This window comes from Rhinolophus sinicus, chromosome 15 (genome assembly GCF_057876585.1).
Source record: "Rhinolophus sinicus isolate RSI-liver-muscle chromosome 15, RSI-T2T, whole genome shotgun sequence".
Taxonomy (NCBI): domain Eukaryota; kingdom Metazoa; phylum Chordata; class Mammalia; order Chiroptera; family Rhinolophidae; genus Rhinolophus; species Rhinolophus sinicus.
The window spans coordinates 104,973,691-104,991,828 of NC_142515.1; the positions used below are offsets into that span (position 1 = coordinate 104,973,691).

The following is an 18,138-nucleotide window of genomic DNA, read 5'->3' on the forward strand; positions in this document are numbered from 1 at the left end:
TCTATACATTCTATTTTCCAGTCTTCCTCATTAGATTTTTTTATCCTTGTATTCTCACTCCATCCCTTATTACATGAGGGGTGGGGGTTCAATAAATATATTTAAATTATATTTAAATTTAATTTAAATTGTAAAATTTCCCACGTTTGGAGTTATTCTTATTAAGGCATGCCATCTGCTGGTTTCACGGTGTATCTGTCAGCCTGAATTCCCTAATCCGATAAATTAAAATTCATGTGGAAGCATTTGTGAGTTCGTGTGTCGGGCAATTTTCCCACGTCCTTCCACTCCCAGTTGCAGGTGCTATTCTTGCACCGAACCAGTGGCGAATTCCGTCTTTTACCTGTTGGCCACTCTTAAAACCTGGAAAAGTGGAGTTTACATTTCGGAGCTTTCGGACCAGAGCAATATAATTGGGCATGCTCAGTAGGTTAGCCTGATTTGGAACACAAATATGTCTTGAATGAGGGTTTTCAATGTTGCTTGTTTCAGGATTGGATGTATCTTCATTCCAGCATTATATTGGGAGATTGCAGCTCCTTCCCCCCATTGGCTCTCTCACTTTTTCATTTTATCCGTGTGCCCAATTTTGAAGCCAGCCCTTCTCGTTCTCCTGGCCAATCAAGAGACCACACATTGTTGCCTAAGAGACCCCGGATATCAGTGAAAGGATTTGTAGATGGTGATTGGACTACTGGAAGCTAGGAGGATGGGGGGCTGGGCAGAGTCAAAGAAAAAGCAACTATGGCAACACCAGCGCTTGAGGCTTGAAGAGGGAGACGAGCTAAAAGAGGTGAGGCAGTGGGTAGTGCATGAAAAAGAGGGAGACTTTTGAGAGTTCCACTCTCAGATCCTCTTGGGCCTCTCACAAGCCTTGCCAGTGCTCCTGGAGATCACATTTTGCTCCGTTTTAGCTGCAGTTAAAGTACCAGGTGCTAAATAGTTATGCAATTAACTAACAGATAATTATTTCTGTACCTATCAAGCACTAGCTCTTTTATTATAGTTTTTGCTTTCAACTAGTTGACTATAAGATCAATTCGTATTTAAATCTAACCGTAATTGCCTGATACTTACTTGATCATATCTGAGGTTCCCTTCTTTAATGATGCTGCAGTTTTCAGTGGGTGAGTTGTGTGTTAGCAGAGAAACTCAATCCTATTCTGCTCTGTAAACTTCAAATAAAAACCCGACAGTCTTTAGTATAATCCTAGTACTCAATTCATAATGTTCCGAGTTTCACCCTGCATTTTCACTAGTTTTAATCATTAAACGGCCCCCCCTCCACTGTTGAATTAATTCATTCCGTTGGTTTAACAAAACCAACTGAGTACCTACCCAGTATTATGTCCTATGAGATTAGGATTCAGGTGAGCAACGTCAGAAAACCACATAAGCAAAGAAACAGAATGTTGTATTATTTTCTCTGAGTGTTGGAAAGTTCCATGTGTGTGGGCAGATTGTGCATAAAGGGAGAGACAGGCAGATGAAGCTGAGGAGGTAGATTGAAATAAATTCATAGTGGACCTAGACATGCATGCGAAGGAGTCTGGATATTTGCTAGCCATTAGGGAGCCTCTGAAGGTTTTTGAGCTGAAAAGTGACATGATCAACTGGTCCTTTAATAAATACCTTCTTAAGGAGAATGGAGGTTACCAGACGCTGGGGGCCGGGGCAAAAGGGGAGATATTGGTGAAAGGGTACAAACGTTCAGTTATAAGATGAATAAGTTCTAGAAAGCTAACGTACAGCATGGTGACTATTAATAATAATATATACTTGAAATTTGTTGAGAGTAAATCCCATGTGTTCTAACCACACACACAAGTGGTAAATATAGGGGGTGATGGATATGTTAAATAGTTTGTGGTAATCATTTCACAATATATACATATATCAAAACATCACTCTGCACACCATATATATATATATATATATATATATATATATATATATATATATATAATTTTTATTTGTTTAAAAAAAAAACCTCTCTAACAGTAGACTGTAAGCTCCATTAAAGCAGAGACCTGTCCTTAGTAAAGTTGAATAATGGTGACAGTGTAAAGATGGAATTGGAGATGTGTGGCCACTGGAACTTTATCACAGAACCCATCCTTCCTGTTAAACATGGAACTAGAACCATACTTTGGGAGTTAGGGTCCTAGGCCTTCCTTCTTCCTTTTTATCCAAAGAAATAGTAAAGATGAATGTTCAGGAACAGCCATTAAGGAGAAAAGAGGTCACAAAAAAGCAACCGCAAGCTTTATATGTGGAAGGAGAGGAAGACAACTTCCTTTGTCTTATTGATGGAGTGGGGGCAATTCTTTTTGTGTATGTTATATGAAAGTGTCTGTCTTTAGAATAGTCCTGAGTGGTCTATACTGTGGACGTGTGTGTGTGTGTGTGTGTGTGTGTGTGTGTGTGTGTGTGTATGCACACTGCCAACCTTCTGGAAGGAAAAAAAAAATGGTAAAAGAATGACAAAAGACAGGGCAGGATACCCCATGTGCGTGCTTCAGCAGGACGGTGTTCCAAGAGGGCTGTTTCTCCTGGCTAGGCCCATGTCCTGAAAACAAAACTTTCCTCAACTTGATTTGAAGATAGCCTAATTCAAAAAATTTCCAGCTCTGAGGAACCAGAAAAAAATGAAGCAACCAGTGCAGGTCCTTGGGGAGGCCCTAGAAAAGCTCCTTTGTCCTAATTCAAAAATTTTGCCTAGCTTGTTTCCTACACAAACTGAGAAGAGAGTTTCTCAGCTTACAGCAGGAGTTTTTAACCTTGGATAAGCAACATTTTATATTCATGTGCATTTTTCTAGGGAGGAGATTCAGAGCTTTCATCACATTCTCAAAGAGTTATTTGGCCCTCGTAAAAAGATGAAAAACAACTGGTTTAATGAGAAGAAAGGTCAAAATGTAAATAAATAACAACAACAAAAAGAAATGTGTAATTTATAACTGGGCAGATCTAGACTCAGTGACCATGCTTTGCATCTATAATTTGCCGGCTCACATGTACTTTTATAGCTGCCAATTAATAATATGTAATGCAACCATTTCTTATGCCTTTTGCAACTTAGCTAAACATGTGTGACTCAGATATTTAGCTGTTAGGGGGCTGAGAAGAACGTGAGGGCTGGTCTGAGCCCTGTTTATTCCAGTGGTACGGTGGCAACAGGCAATTGCGAGAAGGTATTGTCTCGTGATGCCACTGAGGTTTTGAAACATTGGCTGTATCTTCCGCTATAACTTAAACCTGAGAGAGACTATTATATATCAAGTGAGAGCCTCAAAGTTTTCAGATCTAGTATTTGGGGGAATCCCATATCCGCCAAAAACCAATGTGTGGTTTTTTTTAATTGTCCAATATTTGCTGCTGCAGAGTAATTTTTAGAGCCAATAAATCAGGCAGGTCTCCTCAGGCATCACCACTGCCTTCCAATATGAAACCCACCTGCAGAGAGGAAGGCAGAAACACTGAGAGTATATACGGAAGCCACCGTCAATCTGTTTGCAATGTCTTCCATGTTAAAATATCGTGTTATGGCCCTCTAAAGGCCAGGCATTGAAGCACTCTGTGAATGATGGAAAGTTCTAAGAAAGGCTGCAAGGAAGTTGCTACTTATTGAGGCCACCTACCTGTCAGGCAGTCTGCGGGACCCTTATTCTCTGATCTTCACAGCAGCAGTGAAGGGTAGATACAGACATTCTTATTTTACAAATGAGGAAACTGAAGCTCAGATAGATTCAATAACTTGTTAAAAATTATACAGCTATTAAGCTATTAATACTAAGTGTTAGAGCCAGGACCAAACTTGTATGAGGTAAAAAAAAAAAAAAAAGTTGTAAACAATACAAATAGATTCTAGCTAATGTAAGCAAAAGAGGAACTTTATTGCAAGGATATCAGGAGGCTCGCCAAATGGACAAGAAAGGACAACAGGCTTCTGAAGGGTGAGGAAGCAGGAACAACTTAACAGGACACCAGTGCTACTTTGTATGACCACCATCGCTGTACAGTAAGGATAAGCCAGTGTCCATCCAGCTGGCCTCGCTCACTCTGTGACCACCTCTTGGCCAGGGAAGGGGAGGCCATCTTGATTATCCACCCCAGAAAACTCTAAACATTGAGAGAAAAGTAATTCCTCATGGAAATTATAGTGCTTTAATCAAACAAAGGCAGACATGTACTGGGCATCTGAAAATAGCACATTTCCTGCAATAAAATCAAATCTGTCCGTCTCTACAGGCTTGGCTTTGTACATTACATCATTCTACTATTTAAATATGGTATCAAGCTAGAACCCTTGTTACTTAGATGTCAGAAAGTTAGGAGGGGAAGAAGAAAGTCACAAGGGACGAGAATGGAGGGTTTTATATTGCACTATGATTTTATGAATTAAAATACTTCTTTCTGGCCAATATCGTATGTTCTTAGCTAGGAGTGATTCTGAATTGCCCTCTGTGGTCCAGTGAAAATAAAGTAGAGTTAAACAGACCTGGGTCTGATTTCCAGTTCCACCACTTACTGTCTATATAATCTTGGGCAGGGCATGTAGCTTCAATGGGCTTCATTTTCCTCACCTATAAATGAGCTAAAACCTACCATCTCACCAGATTATTATGAGTTTCAATTGAGCGTACATATAAAGTGCCTGACATTTAAAGTGTTTCCAATAAATGTTCCCCCCAGTTTCCTCTCTCAAAATCTAAAAGATGGTGTATTTTTAATATTAGTATTTTTAATATTCTAAAGATTATGTTATTCATTTTTTCTGATAGGTATAGTTTTTCTTATGGAAGAATATCCAGTTATTTCATGATGGCATTTGCACCTCCAAAAAGCACAGATGGTCCCAAAATGCAGACAAAAATGAGTACCTGGACACCCCTAAACCATCAGCTTTTGAATGACCAAGTAAGTGACCAGAGCTGTTTTATCAGTTGCATCCATGCCTTAAAGGAAAGAATAAAAGTATTAACATTTTAGTTGTCAAAAATATGAACATTAATTGTTTAGGATTGTGTAATGGATGAAAAAAAATGAAGGTTTTTTTTTGTTTTTTGGTTTTTTTCCAAAAACTTGTATTGAGCCCTTGCTGTGTGGGCAAGGCTGGCAATAGACACAGTTCCTACCTGTGATGAAAATGTCTTAGATTCGTTCTTTCCTCCACTGCCATTCCTCCTCTCTCTCACCTCAAATGCCTTTTTTCTTCCATCACTGGTTCTCTGCTGGACCTACCAGGAATGAGAGAGAAGAGGGTAATAATCATTGAGGAGTTTCCAAAAAAACAGATTTCCTTCCTAGCGTGGCAGTTACTGGATAATGCTGCACATTTAACCAAATAAATAACATGAATAATCTTATCTGATTATTCACATGACTCAGGTTCTCTTAAGAAGTCTATTTCCCACTTGCAATCTGCGGAGGCACTAGTAGAAAAAGGATTGCAAGGATGCAAAGCTGAATATCATGCTGGGGTGTGAGATTGGCGTCTCTGGGGATTTCTGTTCCTGCTTCAGTTCGGGGCAGAATTTACCAACAGCTCTGTGAGCTGTTATCGGTACAGTTGATCCTTGAACAACACAGGTTTTGAACTGTACTTATACATGGATTTTTGACTGCGGCGCTGACCCCCTCGTTGTTCAAGAGTCAACTGTCCCTATTATAAGGACCACACCTGGTTGGCAGTAAAATGCAATCAACATCAATAAAACTGACCTCATTATCTTGCTCATACACACCAGTTACTTCCCTCGGTGAAAGACACCACTTTACACCAAATCACGCAAGCCAGAAATCTTCCTTCTTCCTGTTAGGTCTGGGATTTGGTTTTCCCCAATTTACAAGGCCGTAACCTAGCCTGTGACTTTTGGCATAGAAGACACTACAGTTTCACCGCAAAAGACACAAGATTCTTGGGTCAAAGGCAAAGAACTTTATTACTCACAGTGTAGCAAGCAGCCTGAGCAACGTGTTTGCGTTGCTTCTCCTTTCCCACTGTGTCCCACAGGAATGATGCAGAGGGCCCAGCTAAATACATGGGCGTGCATCACAGCTGAGGAACTATGAGCCCAGAGAATCCATTGTTTTTGCAGTAAGCAGTAAGCAAACCTGCTCTTAGTCCCAAAGGGAGACGGCACCTCGTGGCTCCAGGTGGCCTTGCTATAAACAACTTGGAGAAATTGCCCAAGAAAAGAGCAGTCAGGGCCTTGCGTTCTTGGTATTCCAAGACATTTAGACGCGTGAGAGGCCCGGGGAGGAGTGTCTATCAGCTCCTCTCACTTCCACATCCAAGTCAAAGTTTTAGGAGTCTTCCTCCTAGAGCTCTTCATCCAGGTATGTATCTCCATTCACCCATATACCTCCAGTTCCATATTCTCAGTTTATAGCCTCATAACCCTTTGCCTGGTGCATTGCAGTAACCCCCGAACTGGTTCCACTGCCTCTATCCCTACCAACCCATTCTCTGTTCTGGTCCCAGAATGATCGTTCTAAAATGTCAATCTAATCCTATTATGTAAAACCCATAATGGCCTGCTCCAAAGAGTAAATTCCAACCCCCCATGCATAACATTGAGGACCTTTCATGAGGTGACCTCAGTCGGCCTCCCAGTTCCAACCTCTGCCACTGCTTCCTCTCATCTTGTGTCCAGGCTCCCAGAAGAGCCATTCTGTCTCACACCTCCACACCTTTGCACATGCTCTCCTCTTGCCTCCTGTCAGAGTCCACTCAACTGTTATTTCAATAGGAAGCCTCCTGCTTGTTTTTCTTTCCTCTCAGCACCATTTATCGGCTTTTCTACTTGACTCTAATATGTTAAGAGTTGAGAGTCTGTCTTTTCTCTCTGTGTCACCAGTGCCTTGTATGGTTCCTGAGGCATCAGACATGGAGTCTGAGTTCAGCTATACTCCCCGGACCTTTTCCATATACTCTCACCTTCTTGTCCCTCCTTCCTTAGCCTGGATGTGACCCTTTGCCTCTCTGAACCCAACAGATACGCTCATCGCTCTGGCAAAGTCGAAGCAGCAATCCTGACCCCTCCTGCTCAGTACTTTCTTATTTCTACTCCTCTGATGTGAAACATGAGCAATTTGGGGAGGTAGACAAAGGAGCTAGTGTAGCAATCGGAATAATGAGAAACAAAAGAGAGAGAGACTAAAAAGGAAAAAGATAAAGGAAGCGTGGAAAGAAGAGTGAGCTAGAAAAGAAAGGAGGGACCAGGAGAAACAAAAGGAAAGGCAGAAAGAGGGAGAGAAATCAGCCTTCATCTAGTCCTAAATAACTCAGGTTTATTGAAAGTCTTTTTTATTCAGCTCAACAAGAATATATTGATCATCTGTTTGCAATGCTCTTAGTTCTCCAACAGTTTATATAACAGCTTCTCTCCCCAAAACCCTCAGTGTTTAGTTCTGAAATCTGTTTTCCCATAGAATGGTGAAGGTTTTACACACGTGTGAAAAAGTGACTTGAATTGAAATACATAATTCGTTAGATGCCTTGATTTTCAGAATTTTTCTTTGAAAAATTGGAAGTCTTAAGCAACTTAGGATCTATGGAGAAAAAAGTGTCTTAATTGCCTGATGGCCTGTTGCAGGTTGGGTTACGAGAGAAGCAGACTCTGAGGTTGGCATGTAGGGTGTTGATTGGGGAGGGCTCTGGGATCATCACCATAGGGGAGCGTTGGGGGAAGGTTTGGGGCGGAGGAAGAAGCTGGGTGTGCTGCAGTCTCAGGAAGGCCTCCACTGACCCTGTGGCCACCTTCAGCATCATGGACAAGGCAAATCTCTCGAGCTCGTGGCTATTAGCCAGCAGCACTCCCAACAGGTGGGGAATGAATAAATCCTTCAGTCCTGGAGGGGGATCTGGGCAGTGTATGAGTACTATGGCAAGCATGACATGATCTTCTTTTGATTTTTGAATAGCTTTTGTCAAATTTAATGATAATTTCTAGAGCTAATATTTATTTTGCTGTTCAGGTCTCCCATTTTATTAAAAAATATGTTTTTTTGGTTTAGTTAGGTTCTAGTTTGGAATAAAACTATTTTTCAAAATCCTTGTGTATGTGTATATACACATGTGTATGTGTATACATGTAAATAGACACACACACACATAGAATTTCTGTATGTATATAACAAGCTCTGAACAGTGGCTTCCCCCCAAGGAAAATCACTAATTTGGATGCCATTGGGGAAGGTGGTCCTGTTAGAAAAGTGCTTTCATTTTTTTACTTTATACAGTGTGATAAAATGTCAAATTTTAAAACAAAGACAAATACCAGTAAGTAAAGAACAAGAACTCTTGGAATTGCACATTCTGGTTCCAGATCAGCTGTACCAATAATTTCCCGCATGACTGGAATAAGTCACTTACCTTTTCTGGGCTTTACTACCCTCTTTTATAAAATGAATAGCTTGGGTCAGATGACCATGATGTCCCTTTCAAATCTAACATTCTGACCATGAAAGGGATTAAAAGTAGATGCCAAGGGGCTGGCCCGGTGGCTCAGGCGGTTGGAGCTCCATGTTCCTAACTCCGAAGGTTGCCAGTTCGATTCCCACATGGGCCAGTGGGCTCTCAACCACAAGGTTGCCAGTTCGATTTCCCGCAAGGGATGGTGGGCAGCGCCCCCTGCTACTAATGATTGAACACAGCACCTTGAGCTGAGCTGCCACTGAGCTCCCGGATGGCTCAGTTGGTTGGAGCGCGCGTCCTCTCAACCACAAGGTTGCCGGTTCGACTCCCGCAAGGGATGGTGGGCCGCGCCTCCTACAACCAGCAACTGCAACTGGACCTGGAGCTGACCTGCGCCCTCCCAAACTAAGACTGAAAGAACTATAACTTGAAGCTGAACGGCACCCTCCACAACTAAGATTGAAAGGACAACAACTTGGAAAAAATCCTGGAAAAAAATACACACTGTTCCCCAATAAAGTCCTGTTCCCCTTCCCCAATAAAATCTTTAAAACAAAACAAAAAAAAGTAGATGCCAAGGATACAGCTGGCCAGAAGGTCCCCATGCAATCATTTCAAGGGGGTTTTCGACACTTCAAAAACAAGGCATTTGTCACCAATGATCAGTATAATTTTGAGGTCCTGTTTTTGTTTGTTTGTTTTTAATTTTGTCTTTCTTCTATTCTAGAGTAAAATGTGAAATATGTAACTGTTTCAGACAAATAAGAGTCTCAAGATTTTTAAACTTCACAGCAGACTTTAAGCAAAGAGATTAAATTCAAATTCAGATGCCTAAAAAATATCATCACCATAGGCAAATGTAACAGATTTCAAAACAATTCAGGCATTGTGAATTTTGAGAAGAAGAATCTTTTTAAAGTTTTATTTTCCATCTAGTGTTTGAATTAAAAGTAGCCAACATTTCTTTTCGAGTATGGTTCACAGATGGAATACAGTACATGTTAAGTGGGCTTTCTGAGAAAAAGCACCCAGTTATGTCAATCAATCATAATTTAGGAGCCCCCAACGTGTATCATTCCTACACCGTAATGATGTCACATGGTGGAATATGTAACTGCAGTGTCAACAGACTAAAATAACAATGCAGAATTTTGATTTAACAGCAGGCTCAGTGCAAACTGTGATATAAACATTCTGCAAAGAAAGATCTATTTTAATATTGCCATTTTGAGTCGATATTTGTTTTCCAGCTATTTAAAATGAAGAACATGACTGCAAATCTTTGAAATGAAGATTTGCTCCAAACCAGAGAATATAAGACTCTAAGTCTAACTGAGGACCTGGCAATGAAATAATTTGTCCCAAATTGTGTGGTCTAAGTTCATCTAGTATTTCTCCCCTCCTTCTTCACTCCCATCAGTGTCTACGTGGGTCTAGATGCCATTCGGTAAAGAACTTGGACCTTGCTTAGACTTGGTCGTTGGCCCTTAAAAGACTGTTGGTTTAGCCTGAATAATACTCCTGAACAAAACACATTTATTTGAACAAAAGGATTGCAATCCAAGAGACAAAGATTCAGGTAGCGCCTCAAACTGCGCTCTGGAGAGTGGAAGGAAAGGCAGGATTTATAAAGGCAAAAACCACAAAATGTAATTTTTCATGCACATGAAAGATTGCTGGCCAGGTTAACAGGGATTGGTTAGTTCCAATATGCAAATAAGAGAGGTGAAAACTACAAGGAAGGAAGTAAAGTCCCTATGTGTCTATGTAGCGGTTGTTATTCCAGGATGTCTGTGGCTCCAGGATGTGTATGGCTCAGCCCTGAGGTGAGTTTCGCAGCAGGTTTAGCAACATAAATGCAGCTCTGAGAACTGAGGCACAAGATGTTCATAGACCCCACTTCCTTAATAGCTTCCTGACTCTATTTTAAGTGACTCTCTTGGCAATCTTTATTCCATTTTATTTTCTCCATTATCACATCGACCCTGCTTAGACTTGATCATTGGCCCTCTGAAGACTATTGTTTTAGCCTGAATGATAGTCCCCGACCTCCCACCCGCCTCATTTCCCACCACCGTCTTGCTGCTTCTCCTGTCCCCTCAAAGTCAGTGCCCCTTTTGTTCCCAGTGCTTCATACTGTCGTTGGCCACCATGATGGTCTTCCTGTCCTCCTTTTGAAAGGAGGTTGTGGTCTTGGGATCTAACCTTTTCTTCCCCTGTAAGGCCAAAAGCATGGGCAGCAGGTCACTAAGAATGTAGAGCTGGAAGTCAGGACTGGGAAGATCACGGTTCCAGTGAGAAACCACATACACAGTTGAGCAGAACACACAGTCTGGAACCAGTGATTGTTGTAAATCTATAAATGTAACCCCTTTGGGTCTTTGCTTGTCTTTTCTAAAATGAGGAAGCTGAGCCAAAAAAAAAAATCTTTAGGATTTCTTTTAGCTCTAAAATTCTATGACTTTTGAAGCTTTGTTGTTGCTGTTTTTCAATCAGCAAGTGTTTATTGAGGGCCTGCCATGGAAGCAGTGGAGAGTAGAGAGAAAGTGGTTGTAATCTACATGGGGAGCTAAAATGAACAGGAACAACTAGAGAGCCTTAGCAAACCCAAGTGGGGCCTGGGCTGTAAGTGGAGTACGATTTGGGAGGAGCTAGATCCCTGGGCATCAGAAACGTGCTGGGGTTGGGCGATTGATGACTGATAGGATTTGGTTAGACAGAGGAGAAGAGTTCAGGAAATATGTGAATCCAGATTTTTGAATCTTCTATATTCTATAGGTTCTCTTCCAATTTCATCTAGAAATTCTAAGTTTAAATGTTGCTGTTATTTGAGGGTCCTAATAGTCCAGGTGGCAGTTAATGGGGGGAAGGAGAGAAGGGCATTCTTTTTTTTGATGTGCAAAGAATATCTACTTGTGATGTATGAGATTTGCTCAGGAGCAAAACTCAGGCCAGGAGCAAAACTGCCATTTCACTGGCCTTGAGGTTGTTGTCGAAGCAATTATTTCAATCCTCATTTTGTATGCCCTTTAAAACTAGAGTCTGAGAGTCTAGAAAAGGAAGAAAAGCATAAAACCAGCTCTTCATCCTCCTCCACACAAAGGGAAGAAATAGATCAGAGCTACTCTCCAAGTAGGAACATTCTTGCAGGGCTAGAGAATTTAGATACTGCTAAGAGGAAGGGAAAAGCATCGATTCCAATTCTGAATGCTGACAGGGTGTATGTGTGGGAGTGAGAGACACAGTCACATCTGTTCATTACTTTCTCTGGCTTCCTCTCTCCATAACTCCCTCCTCTGCCCAACATTCTGGTAATAGTTTTCCCTTCCTCACTCATTGAAAAACACATATGACTGATACTCAGAAAAACACTTCTACACCAATATATAAATAACTCACATTGTACGGATCCATCCGTAAGGATATTCATTGTCACAACCACATTCATTCAGTCCAGCGAACATGAGTATCTGTGATATACCTCACTCTCCGCTGGAGATGTAAAGTTGAATAAGACATGGTTTCTGTCCTAAATAGTATGGAACAACAAAACTACACAGATAAACACTGAGTTATAAGGCCAGAGGTACACATATGCAAATTTCTAATCCTACAAACATATAAGTACATGTATATCCGCTGATATGTATACATACTGAAATATAAAAACAGAGCTGCTCATTCATAAATTTCACAAGTTGTCATTCTATTGATATGGAAATATTTGGGGAGCAGGATCTCCGTTTTCCCTTTTTTTCCTTTGTCAGTTTTTTTCATCTTTTTTCCAATTCTAAAATTGGTTTTACTTTACAATTCCATTCTTTTCTTATTTCTCACCTTAAAAAAAAAATTACTTCTTCTTTAAGATGAATTATTCTGCATGGAGAAAGTGAAGAAAAAGATACTTTGCCCAAGTTAAAAATAAATAAAGTACCTTCTCAGGAATGAAATCTGTCTTTTTATACTCAGTTGATACAAAGAAAAGATTTAATATTTATTGATTGATACTTTAATGATGTCTTTCTTGTAACGGGTATTTTAAACCATGAAATATATAATCATTCTATTATTTTGTATTTATTGTAGATATTTGAAGAAAGAAGAGCTTTGCTTGGAAAATGGGTAACCATTTAAAATATACTTACTTCTATATTATGGGTAACCATTTGAAATATACTTACTTGTATATTATGGGTAACCATTTGAAATATACTTACTTCATAGAGCCCAACAAATTCAGTTTGGACATAAGGTAATGAGTGATTGTTTATAACCTGAGAAGTTTGACTGGTATTTTCCATATCAGTTAGAATTCAGTCAGGAAGACAGAAATCATACCAGTTATTTTAACAGATATACTTAAATTTAATAAATAGAACTGGTTAAGTAAATACTGGAAAACAAAAAAGATAAAAAGGAAACACAGAAGTGCCACAGAGATAGAACTGCAGGAAATATCTTCTCCCAGTTTTACTGATAACTTAGGAGCTCAGAGAAAGGCCTTTGTGGAGCTGGGACTGGTCCTGTAGGCAGCACAGACTTCTGAGGAATAAAGTAGAAGACAGCCAGCTGATTCTGATATGTCTGAGGAAGTGTCATTGTTTTGGGAGTGTGGAAAATACTAGACACTGGAATCAACAGCTACTGTCAGAGTGAAGAGTTAGGGTGACACTGCTAGGAACAGTAAGGAAACAAAAGAGTAAGGCTCTTCTACCTCAGTTTCCCTCTAGTGCTACCCTCCCTGTTGGCAGCGTTTAACAGAGAGTCAGCTGTCAAATGAAAAATACGGTTTGTAAAGCCCCAGCCTTCTATATTCACCAAGCAGGATACAGAAAGGTGAGTTTATATCTGAGAGACAATGGCTTAGTAACCGGTACATTTCTTTCATTTGGCTACTTAGTATCCACATATACCCTTCTACATATTTAAAGTTGTTACAGTAACAACTTTATGCTTTTATTTAACAAGATACAACTATCCTTTATACAAATGAAGACTTTCTCACTCTTTCCTCAAAGGAGACACAGATTCCCAGTGGTCATTGTCCATTCTTGGGTCATAATCAAAATGTCCATCTCTGGGCAATGTTTATTACTCACCAATGTTTATTACCTCTACAGCCCCACCTCGTAGTCTCTACCACCCAGAAGAACTGAAAACATGGTCATGCAAAAACTGGTACACGAATGTTCATAGCAGCATTATTCATAATTGTCAAAAAGTATAAACACCCAAATATCCATCAACTGATAAATGGATAAGCAAAATGTGGTGTATCCGTACAATGGAAGATCATTGAGCCTTAAAAAAGAAGGAAATTCTGATATAAGCTGTAACATGGATGAACTTTGAAGGCATTATGTTAAGTGAAACAGGCCAAACACAAAGGACAAATATTGTTGTATGATTCCATTTACATGAGGTACCTACGGTAATCAAATTCATAGAGACAGAAAGTAGAAGAGAGGTTACCAAAGGATGGGGAGTTAAAATTATATAATGGGCACAGAGTTTTCCTTTGAGATGATAAAAAAGTTCTACAAATGGATGGTGGTAGTGATTGCACAACAATGTGAATGTACTTAATGCCACTAAACTTTACACTTAAAAATGGTTAAAATAGTAAATTTTATGTTATGTATATTTTACCAAAATTTTTAAAAAATAAGGATAACAAAAAGGAATAAAGTACTGATACGTGGTACAACATGATGAACATTGACAACAGTATGCTAAGTAAAAGAAACCAGACACAGAGGCCACTTATTCTATGATTTCATTTACATGAGGTGTCCAGAATAGGCAACTCCATACAGACAAAATAGACTAGTGATTTCTAGGGGCTGGAGGACAAGAGGAAGAGGAATTGACTGTGATGAGTACAGGATTGCTTTTTGGGGTAATGAAAATGTTCTGGAGTTAGATAGTGATGGCTACGTAACCTTGTGAATATACTAAAAACCACCTAATTCTATTCTTAAAATGTTGAATTTTATGGCATGTGAATTATATCTCATTTTTTTTTAAATAAATGAGGATTACTTTAAACAAAACTATACTTAATTTTTTTTCTTTTTAACTCTTGATATATGTAACAGACTTGAAATAGTCCATCTTTAAAAGCATACAGGAAAAGCCTTCATCCTTAAGGGTGCGTCTTTGACCCAGAATATAACAGCAGACACAATGCCCGTTCCTAGGAGTTACTGAAATTCATTTTCCTAAGTGTCTTAGTCCAGTCAGGCTGCTATAACAAAATACATAGACTAGGGGGCTTATAAACAACAGAAATTTATTTCTCATAATTCTAGACACTAGGAAGTCCAAGATCAAGGTGCCAGTGAATTCGATGTCTTGTAAGATCCCATTTGCTGGTTCACAGACTACTGTCTTTTCACTACAACCTCACATGGCAGAAGGGGTAAGGAATCTCTCTGGGGTCTCTTTTATAAGGACACTCATCCCGTTCAGGAGGCCTCTACCCTCATGACCTAATCACCTCCCAAAGGCCCCACCTCCCAATACTGTCACCTTGGAGGTTAGGTTTCAGCGTAGGAATTTGGGGGTGGGGGGACATAAATATTCAATCCATTGCACTGTTCTCGTTTGTCTTAGTTGGCCACAAGTTCTTTTCCATGTTGTCTGCAAGCTTCAGTCTAAGGATATTTATTAATCTAAGTTTTTGGGGTTTTTTTGTTGTTGTTTTTTTTAATTACATACATAACATCTCCGGAAGGATTCACCAAGAAAGGGGCAACATTGGTTTCCTCCAGGGAGGAGAACTGAGTCTGGGAGAGTGGGGAAGAGACTCTTTTAGCTGAATAGCCTTTCATACCTTTTGATATTTCTAATCATGTCAATGTGTTACTTATTCAAAATAATAATAAAACTTTACAAAATAAATTTACTAAAAATTAAGAAATTAAAAAATACCAAAAATTTAAAATCCAGCTGAGTGTTTCTCATAGTCTATATGTTTTTAAACTAATTTTGCATCTGTTACCAACTTAAAATGAGAATTATTAGAATGACTGTTTTTGCACCAGCTATCATTCCACTTTCTGTTACTTAATCACTAAACTAATATAACCAGGACTGATTTTCAGCCAGTATTTGGTATGGTTGAGCAGCTTCTGTCTGTTTTGATTGGTTGGTGGCATTGCCAGTTGTTAAATATTTTAAAACCCTTTCATTGCATTAATTGGTTTCAAGTGTTTTTCTCCAAAATGTGTCAAAAATCCACAAAAAATAATCACAGTGTTTATATTTTTAAGTAAATACAGTTAAGGTGCTACATTTTATTAAAATAAATGATTAAGGTATAAAAATTTCCTATTGTCAGTCATTCTTGAAAAACACAAAAATATAGGAAAATATACATCTGCTCTCCTAAACTTCCTTTCTGGAACATTGAGCTCGTGGGGTAAAGGTGAACGCTGCAATCAGCAGCATGGAAATATCATTTGACTATAGTCGAATGTCCCAGTGAAAGTGTAAAATATCACCCTAGATAAAACTCAAGATCTTCCAACTTTTTAAAAGATCTTGTTTATTCTTTTCTTTTACCATAACTAATAGAAACATATATTTGCAAAGATCAGTAATTATTTTCTCCAGTAAACAAATTTACGGAGAGCAGACATGATTCTATCATGCTCATTGTTGCACATTCCTTGATATTACTGGGCATTTAATAAATATTTTCTAAATGTATGGAAGATATTCACTGGTTTTTCTCTTTTGCCCAACAACAAACTTATTTCTTAAATTCACTAGATCATCTAGTAGTTTATATACTTCCACGAAAGCCACATAATTAAGTCCAATTTACCCTTATTTAATTTTCTCTCTCTATTTTAGATTTTTTTAGTTTTAGTATTAGTTTCGTAAACACCATAAAAGATTGATAACATAAGAAATGCATTGTCAAAAAAAAAAAAAAAAAAGAAAGAAAGGAAAGGAGAAATAGGATGCCAATTTTTTCTACTTAACCTTACTTGGGATTTTCATTGCCGGAATAAAATATTGGTTTTAAAGCTCAATCTAGTATTAGAAGTAAAGTCATTTTTTAAAAACAATCTAGGCATTGTGAGGTAAGGTATAATATGAAACTTATTCAATGATAGACAATTCAAAAGTATTTTATATTTGGTCATAGAATGTCATTCTTCTTCATGTATTTGTACATGGTCCTTTCAGATGTTCTGTGTAGTAACAAACAAAATAAGAGGAACTGAAAAGTTCTGCTACTTTTACTGTTCCATGCCACTACTTAATCCTTTATTTCTCAAATCTTTTCTGCCCTTCAATCCCTGTTAGAAAAAACAATTAACTCCCAATCAACAGAAAACAGCAGAAGTATTTTAGTTGAAAAGAAAGCATCTCAGCCTTTTTTCCAGCTTCTATGTTGTTAACAGAAATAATAGTAATATTATAAGAATTTGAGAAAAAGTAGATGGCATTACTTTTAACTTGCTGTAAACAACCATAATTAGAGTTACAATTCAAAAGAGAAACAGGAAAATGTTTTGCAAATTGCATGGTAAATAAAGATTAATATCTGGAATATATAAAGAACTCCTACAAATCAATAAGAAAAATACAAATGCTGGTACAGAATAATGGGCTAAAAGAAGAATGAGAAATATACAAAAATATATAAATGGCCACTAAACATAAAATATGCTTTATTTCACTAAAATTAGAGAAATACAAATTAAAACAATGAGATTCCCAATCCCTCCCTTAGTCTATGTGGCAAAAATCAAAGAGATAGATAATATCCAAAGTAAGTAAGGATTTGTTAGGGAGTAGGTGGAAATGCTTAAACACAGTTAGAGGGAATCTAAAAAGACTTTTAAAAGACAATTTGACACAATCTATCATACTTTTAAATGCAAATATCCTTTGAACCTGTAATTCCACTTCTATTTGCCTGTATTAGAGAAATTTTCACATGGGACATGAAAAGACATGTTCCAGGATATTGCAGGGCTTTGTGTGTGTGTGTGGGGGAGGAGTTGTTTGTTTGGTTTTGTTTGTTTGTTTGTTTGCTATTGGAAACAACCCAAATGGTATTAGTAGTAAATTGAGTAAATAGATCCTATGCTATGCTCTGGAGTTCATTATATTAAATCAGGACATTTATGGTTATATTTTGTTTGTTTTTTAAACTGCTATGTAGTATTCCACAGGATGGGTATACTCTCATTGATCTGACTGCTTCCCTATTAATGGGTGTATGTGTATGTAAATGCATAGACATGCACGTACATCAAACTGTGAGCAGTGGTTATTTCTGGGGAATAGAGTACGATTTGATGAGACGGAGTGGTTAAAGAAGATTTTCATGTGTTTAATTCTGTATGTACTTATTTGAAACTTTTAAACAAGAATGTATTCATACTTTAATTGTGAAATTAAGTTTTGGACAATAGGACTTGAGGAACTCAACCAGGTTAAGATAATATAACCAATAAGCAAAAAATAACAAGCCTCCCTCTTTATCGTGTCCCTCACTCCCCGCTGAGCTTTCCTTTGCCAGTCAGTGTGAGATGAGTGGAGCCTGATGGCTCTAGCAACTGTCCTCACTTCTTGAACCTGCAGCAAGAATCCTTGTAACAACTACTCTGAAAATAGGATTTTCACAATTCTGTTGAGTTCAGAAAACACTATAAGAAGGCATTAAAATAATTATGAAATATAATTATATTACA

General features: G+C 38.5%; 1 protein-coding gene across 5 annotated transcripts in view; it reads left to right on the top strand.

The window, feature by feature from the left end:
- Nucleotides 1-669: 669 nt before the first annotated feature.
- The window catches only part of FBXO16 (F-box protein 16), a 44,856-nt gene continuing 27,387 nt past the window's right edge, over nt 670-18,138 (top strand). For 3 of the 5 annotated variants that reach the window (XM_019733271.3, XM_019733272.3, XM_019733273.3), the window contains exons 1-3: nt 670-793; nt 4,785-4,920; nt 12,509-12,544. In XM_019733271.3, the coding sequence (XP_019588830.3) occupies nt 4,822-4,920; nt 12,509-12,544 (135 nt within the window). In that variant the 5' untranslated portion in view covers nt 670-793; nt 4,785-4,821. The remainder of the gene's footprint in view (nt 794-4,784; nt 4,921-12,508; nt 12,545-18,138) is intronic. The other 2 variants (XM_088792549.1, XM_088792550.1) reach the window with 1 other exon arrangement.